The 7,894-nt window shown below is 52.2% G+C and overlaps 1 protein-coding gene across 1 annotated transcript in view; it reads right to left on the minus strand.

Annotated features, from left to right (window-relative positions):
• PGAP2 (post-GPI attachment to proteins 2) overlaps nucleotides 1–6,226 on the minus strand; it is a 13,799-nt gene extending 7,573 nt beyond the window's left edge. Inside the window, exons 1-3 of the mRNA XM_009864713.1 lie at nucleotides 6,058–6,226; nucleotides 4,196–4,448; nucleotides 1,077–1,183 (exon numbers count right to left, since the gene is read on the minus strand). Of these exons, the coding sequence (XP_009863015.1) occupies nucleotides 1,077–1,183; nucleotides 4,196–4,448; nucleotides 6,058–6,222 (525 nt within the window). The 5' untranslated portion in view covers nucleotides 6,223–6,226. The remainder of the gene's footprint in view (nucleotides 1–1,076; nucleotides 1,184–4,195; nucleotides 4,449–6,057) is intronic.
• Between the last annotated feature and the right edge of the window lie 1,668 nt (nucleotides 6,227–7,894).

The raw sequence follows: 7,894 nt of genomic DNA on the forward strand, positions 1-7,894 counted from the left end.
CAAACGTCAGCTTGGGAGAAAACCCACCTAAATCACCCACAGGGAAAAGCCAGAGGCACGCTGCTTACCTCCCTGACCTGCTCCTCCAGCTCTGGTGCTGTGATGGGTCAGAACTTTCTGCCTGCAGTCGCTGCTACATGCGCCCATCACCAGTGGCCCAGGGAACGGCCACCCTGCCTAGCCCACAGCCAGCATCTGACTTTTTGCTCCCGTGAGCTGACAGCTGGATCTGCACTGCTGCTAACACGTTGCAAACAAAACTCCTGGGCTTGCTGCAACGCTCTGTAATGAGGACAGAGAGGTTCAGGGAGCCCGGAGACCCAGGCAAAGCCCAGCATTCAAGAGGAACACACATGCAGAAGCAGTTTTCACACACAGAGGCTGGGAACTGAATGCTCTGCCCTGCAAGGCAAGGAGTGTTTGAAAAGCCAAAACTTCAGTTGCCAGTCCTAAGGCATCACAAGGACAATAAAATAAAGCAGCTTGTTCAAGATCCTGTAATCAGCACTGCACCAAAGCTGCATCCAGGTGATGGAGGTAGAAAGCCCGGGCTGCATCCTCTGCCTGACCCACTGCATGACTGTTGAGTCCCTGAATCCACTGGCCCCCATCAAAGAGCACAGGACCCACAGCCAGGATGCTGAGTGCAGTGATTCCTGGAGGAAAGTGAGGACACAACATCTGCTCGTTGCTGGTAGCTGTTCCTGGTTTGCAGGACCAGCAGGTTCCCAGTTCCCCAGCACAGAGAAGACAGTTTCTGCTCGGAAACAGGCAACCTCAGACAAGAAGAAGAGGTCAGCAAACCTGACCCTCAGAAACACTGATGGGGTGGTTTTCAACTGTCAACAATGAGTGAAAACCAGAAAACAGGAAATTAAAAGATTCCTCCTCACTCTGTTTTGGTAAACCATGAAATTTTGGTGACCACATTTCCCAGTTTCACCTGGTGTTAACTCCTTTAGCACCTGATTATAGTTATTTCACAAGTGAGTGACAGGAAAAGCCCTCCACCACCACCAGAGCCCCCTCCCCAGCCCCCAGCACTGCCCAGAGAGAAGAAAGGAAAGTTTCTGTACCTCGGGACTTACTGTGTGTTTCTTAGTCATTCTCCAGAGTATGCATGTCAGGAGCATGTGGCCCAGAGCCGATGTGATAAAGATGATGAAGGCATTTTCGTGGATTGCTGAATCAACAAGACAACAGGTTTCCTGTTAAATCTGAGCCAAAAGCATAAAAGGAACATGGGGCAGGCTTTGGGAGGGTGAAGGATGACTTTCTGTAGGATGAGGTCCTGCGAGTAGTCCCAGCACCCAGGAGACGCTGTGCCCCCAGTGTGAGCAGAAGTCAGGAGACCCGGGGTCTCTGCAGTAGACAGCCCCAGCATGGTCCCACGGCCCCACAAAGGAGACCTGCTGCTCATCATGCCTCACCAAGTCTGGAGCTGGATGCAAGTTTCTGGAGGACTGATTCTAAAGGTGCCAGGATGGTGCCTCTGTGCACTGGCACCTGGTCTGAAAGTCTCCACAGCTTTATATGGCTGTAAACCCTGGGCACCTGTGAGAGCAGCTCAGCACCACCACTGTTGTTCTAGTAGTGACCCAGTTCAAGATCCAGAAAGGGCCATCTGCTGGCCTCCTGCATTATCTACCTGACAAGTAACAGCTGTCATCAGCCTCATCACCAGCAATGAGGCCATCTCGAGCATCACTGAACACAAATTTAGGGTCAGGCTGGAAATGCAGCTGGAGTAACACTAAGCAAGAGTGGCCCAGGGAACTCTGAAGCCACACACAAAGCCCATGCAATTTTAGGTGAGTTATTTTCAGAGGAATGCTTCTATTTAAGTTTCCCAGCCTCTTTTCCAGGAACTGAACCACAAGCTGAATTCCTAACCACCTGAATGTAAGAAATGATCTTCCCTGCTTTCCCTCTCAAATCCAGGGGAAGGGAAACCATATGAGGAGTGATGATAAAGGCAGCTGTTAGAGGTGAAGATGTCAGCATTACCCTGCAGAGACAGTTAACCTGAAACCGTTCTCATCTCAGCACGGCAGCTGAAGTTTAAAACTTTCCCCACAAACCTTAGATTGGTCTGCAATAGGAGTCTGAGAAAACTGAACTAGCGTCAGCTCTTGGTGTTGCTGCTCTGCCACACTTCAGTCTCCTCCATGCAAAGCTCTGCAAAAGCTGGGCAGAGCCACTCGGGTGACAATGCACTTTGAGGTATCCAAACCTGAAAAGAGCTTCTGAATTTTTTAGGCATGCACCCAGTCTTGGAAGGTCAGAGAAGCCCCATGGGCAGGTCAGCCTGCAGTCCCGTGCCACGGTGGGGGCAGCTGGGGACACCGGCAGAGACAGGTCGGGTCACAACAGGATGCCTTGCCAAGGAAGACAGGGAGTGCTGGCAGGAGGTGAGGAAGATGAGCTGGATGGGAACATCCCTAGACCACAGACCTCCATCAGCTGGAGGTTCGTGCCCAGTCGTCCCAGGTCACTGGACTCCACTACAGATCTCCATCCTCACACTAAAGACTACGGGAGGTCCTTGGAATTTTTTCACAACACTGCAGCCCTGAAGCCACGAGTTTTACAGGAGAAGACCAAACAGAAGCCAATGAGGGCCCCAGTCTTGGGAAGTTTCATTGAACCATCAGTCCATGTGTTAGCGACAGGCCCCAGCATAGGCATGGCTCCTGAGCGACGAGCAGGTGGAGCAGAAAGGCAATAACCACTGCACCGTGAACAACAGAAGCATCTGTGAGGGGCAAACCCAGTAGCACACAGAGAGCTGTTTGCCGTCTCTCCAGCCCGAAGGTGTCGGGGCTCACACACTCAGCTGTTTTTCCTGGGCAGCCTGTTGTTTTGACAGGCAAAAGGCAATGTCTCCACTTTGAAAGGGAGTCAGGGCAGCACCTACACTGCCCTGCTCTGCTCTTCAAATGTGAAACCCTGCTCCAATGGCAGCAGTGGGCTGGACGGAGCCTCCCTAGCACCACGGCAAACCTTTTCTTCTTGGCCTCAAGTTCTGCCAAGGGAGGTTCAGACTGAATATTAGGAAAAATTCTTTCGCCAAAACGGTTGTCACACATTGGAACAGGCTGCCCAGGGAGTGGTGGAGTCACCATCCCTGGAGGGACTTAAAAGATGTGTAGATGTGGTGCACAGGGGCATGGTTCAGTGGTGAGCCTGGCAGTGCTGGGTTAGCGGTTGGACTCAATGACCTTAAAGATCTTCTCCAACCCAAGCAGTTCTATGATGCTACGATTCAGAGCTCTAGCCCAGCCTCTCCTTGAGAGACTTTACGATTACATCCTCCAGTGTGGTCCCACAGCTGGACAATATTTATCATCATTATTACCAAACTGTGCAGGGACAGCTGACACACAACTCCCCTGCTGACAAGTCCCAGAACGGGTTTGTTTCTGCTGCAGCAACACTACCTTGCTGGCTTGTGGATTCGCACCCTCTCAAGTCAATCCCTGGTACCTACTCCAGATTTTAGGACTAAAGAGCAGCTGGATATCACTACTGGGACTTAAATTTGTTTCAGATAAGACCATGTCACACGAGCGCATTTCCTAGCCTACTGTGACCATATTTTGCACACACTGATTTAACCTGAAAAATTCTGATTTTGTTTTCATGGAAACATAGAATGGTTTGAGTTGGAAGGGACCTTAAAAATCACTAGTCCCAATCCCCCTGCCATGGACAGGGACACCTTCCACTAGATCAGGTTGCTCAACACAGGAAATTTTACCCAGACAATTTTGTGGGAGAGTATTTAAAACGCAGCTGGAACAGAGCATGGGCTGGAAGCCAGCTGGAGCCAAAGTCACAGCTCAGACAGAACAGATAGCAAGGATGAGCACTAGCTTGCCTTTGCTCAGCTGCAGTGAGATATGTTAAGCATGGTCTCACTAAACAAGTGGGAACCAAGTGCTAAAGTCTGATCCTAGGCTTGATAAAAAACTCACCCCATGGTTTTAGCCATTTATCAGCAACCAAGAATTTCGGGAAGAACACAGCTATGGGCATAACTTTGCTCTACAAATAGTAATTTTAATAGAAATTTTAATAGATTTTTTTTCCCCTCTAGACTGACTGCTTCCAAAAGAGTTCTGCAAAGCCTCAGCAGCCACAAGCAAGACCACTGATATGACAGCCAGCAGAGAGCATGGGAGGAGACACTTACCATAGTTTTCAGATGAGGACACATACGTCAGAATAAGGAGGGCAAAGTTTTCCAGCAGGTTGAGCAGCAGGTTGAGGTGGCACAATTGAAGGTAGCGAGGGTGGGAGCAGTGGCAGCTCTGGTAGTGGTTCCAGTAGGCGATGGCCACCAGGAAGCGGGGAGCTGAGTGGAGGCCAATGCAGAGGCGCCATACGTAACGCTGTGGGGTCTCACCCCCAATGGCGGCGCTGATGGAGGGGAGGTAGTTAGGGACCTGGAAGGGAGAGACACATGGAGTGTGTTATATTGTCATATTTATAGCTCTCCAAGATGCTAAAACTGTTCTGTGGTTTTGTGGTTTTTTTTGTAAATAAGTTTATTCCTACTTCAAAAACCCAGAAACGTAATGTGGCAGCAACTCTGGTTCATCCTCCAGGACCACACTGCCCCTAGCCCTGCTACAACAGTCCCTGCTGCTGCGATGTCCTGCTCAGGATCCCGCTCAGGTTTCTTAGCTTTGCCCTTTTGACTTTTATTCCTTTCCTTTCCCCTGTTGTGGTTCCCCATGTGCTCCGTGTCCCCAAGGTGGGGAGGAGAGGAGAGGAGAGTGCACAACTTTGTTAGCCCAACTCCAGCAAAGAGAACTGATGGCAACATCAGGCAAAGATAGTCTTCAGGGAGGAACGTAAAAGCAGGAAAATCATGAAAGCAGCCCCAGAATAAATTCCTGACCTCCACAGTTTCATAGCTTGGGGACTTCCTGAGCCAGCCATAATTGCTATGCACCAGGTAATCCATCCTCCCACCATCCTGCTCTGTCTCCCCTGGAGCCCATGCTCCCAGTGTGCTGTGGAGAGGTGTTCCACAGAGCAGCTGTTCTCAAGGCATCCAAGAACCAGCTGGGTCCTCAAGCAGAATCTGCTACCTCCATAAGATGTCTCCTACTTCTCATACTGGTAGAGGGCGTGAGGTGGATCCCTGCCTGCACTCTCCAGGCCTGCCACAACCTCAGAGGTCTCACCTCTCCCTGCCCTCAGACCACCATCTCTTCCTGTGGTGTGCATCTGAAGAGGTTTTGCTTCACCATCCCAGGAACTGGAGCTGCGTGACACCTCCAAGGGTCCTTACTGCCCTGCCCCATACACCCAAGGTGTGAGGAGGGGACAAAACTGCACATCGGGTGTGCACATTACTTATTTCTCAAAATCAAACTGCCCTGGCATTTCATTGGGCAGTCTGCCTCATCCCTGCTACCCCAGGATCTCAACATTGCCATCAGCCTCACTGCATATGGACACGAGGGACAACATAGACTCCAAAAAACCCTGGGATCATCTCCTGATGGTGTGACGACTCCTGTTTCCAGGGTGTAACCAGCTGCTTATCCATGCTAGTGCCATGGCTGCTTGAAAGCCCTGGGGAGGAACTCATTCTCATGCCTTTTGGAAATCCAGGCATTCCCTCTATCCCTCCCAACCCATGCTCTCTGGGCACGTGCTTGGGACTCCTCTGAAGAATTGCAGTAGATCTGGGGAGCAGCAATTCGTTTTATAAAAGCTGGGCTAACTCTTCCACAAGACAGTATGGTTATCTCTAGCTTCACCAGTTTTATTCCTTATCATAATTACCACTTATGTGCTCACTACAGACAGCAGCCTGACCAGTCTGTACTTCCTGAGGTCCCTTTTAAACACCCGAAATCTACAGTCGCTAGTCCTGAGGCATCACAAATACAATAAACTAAAGCAGCTTGTTCAAGATTATGTAACAGCTCTGGTGGGAAAGCCTGGAAGAAGAGAGGAGCCCTGCCACCCCACCGGCTGCTCCAGCTGAATAGCCATGACCTTGGAGTGCTTTGTATTTTCCTGGTGAGAGTCACTTACCCCACAATGGGTTGCTGTCGTCTCCTGGAAGTGGAACAGCAGAGACCAGATCACACAGAAAAGGAAACCAAAGAGCGGGCAAAACACAGTTCCAACAGCCAGTGTGGTAAAACGGAGGCGGAAGAGGATCCCATCTCGATCCAAGGGCAGTGGTACCTGTAACATCTTGATGGACCTGAAGAGAACGAAACAAGCAAACGTTTGATGGGGATTCTCTGTCCTCCTGCAAGGTCCAGCCCCAAACAGCCCTGGGCAGCGATGCACACACGCAGCTGGCAGAGATGGCCTCTGACACTCGTGATTAAAGGCCACACAGCCCTAGGGCAGGCATTAAGGCAGCAGAAAGCACGGTTCTGGAAACATAGAAAGCCCGATACTCGTACAACAGCGAGCGCGGTCAGAGCAGTGGCCTGCAGGCAGCAGCACATCCCGCACTGTGCTGCAGACCACCAGACCAATCCATCTAGAAAGGCACATGAGCTCTTTTCAGCTGGGTATGTCCATCCGGATCATTCCTGGGTGGCGCTCAGAGCTGCTACACAGGACCATGCTAAAGTGTGTGCTGCCCACTGGCGCTGCCACGAGCTGCAGCTCCTCCACTGCACCCCAACCACCGTCCTCACTCTGCTGCCGCCATGCCGCAGCCCCACACCCAGCACTGTCCCAGCTGAGTGCTCAGCACCTTTGCAGGCAAGACCTGGGCTGCAGGATCAGGACCTTGCAAGCCCAGCAGCTTGCACAACAATAAGGCTGTTGCTCATTTGGTCAGGCAAACTGGGAGAAGTAGTTTATCAAGTCCAGCAGCCCACCTCCAGCTCAGGAATCCCCATCAGCTCAATCCCCACACTCACTGCCCTCAGCCACAGCTCTTCATCCTTTAACCTTCCCATGCAGCCTTGGCTGCAGCCCAGATGCCCTCAGACAGTCAGGGTCAAAGCCATATTAAATCAGTCCCAATTGTCACATGCATCTTCCTCAGCTCTCCTCTCACCGCATCTGGTCCCAAACCCTCCTGTCCCAGCAGGTTCCCCCCGGCCTGGGGACAAGGGCCACTGAGCAGCCCCAACAAGCGGCTGAGATGCTCTTTTCCGAGTGAGCAGTTCAGGATCCCTGCCTCACCTAATACACTGCTTGGGCTCCAGGACAAATCCGATTTATAGACAATCCTGCAGAAAATAGCTACCACAGAGGGCAGGAGTCTGGGCAGCTGCCCAGGTTGGTGTGGCCACACTCCACCAGCACCAGACCCTGGCACAGGGTCTGTCCCCACAGCAATGTGGCACCCCAGCAGCAAAGGGCTATGGAAAACAGCTCAGATCCCCTTGCCTGGGCTGTGCCACTGCTTTGCAGACTACTGGAGCGGAAGAAGGGGTGAGACGCAGGGCAGGATTTACTTGTGAGGTGAAATAAGAGCCAAAGGGCAGCTCAACCGGGGTTCTGCCCTTTGGGGCCCAGCCTGTAGCAAGCTGGATCGAGGAACAGGGAAACTGGGATCCCTTGGCCAGCCCAGGCTCCTCTCCCCGGGATGCCCCCCCAGCAGCGTTCCCAACACCGAGGGGACACCCCGCACAGCACAGGGCTGCCAAGGCAGACACGTCTCCCACAGAACAAAGCCTGGGCTGGGGCAGGTGAGACTCTCCACTCCCCTTCCTCGAGCGGGACTCGGCTGTGGGGACTCAGCGGAGAGCATGGCATGGGCATGTCCGGGAGGGACAGCTCGCAGGAAGGGGGGGGACATGGTGTCTCCACCATCCCCCAAGAGATTTGCCCCTGCGCTCCTCTCACGAGTGTCTTGTGCAAAGGGGGCAAATAAAAAAAGCGAATGTTCCGTGTTACG

The sequence above is a fragment of the Apaloderma vittatum genome, unplaced genomic scaffold, assembly GCF_000703405.1.
Source record: "Apaloderma vittatum isolate BGI_N311 unplaced genomic scaffold, ASM70340v1 scaffold28692, whole genome shotgun sequence".
NCBI lineage: Eukaryota > Metazoa > Chordata > Aves > Trogoniformes > Trogonidae > Apaloderma > Apaloderma vittatum.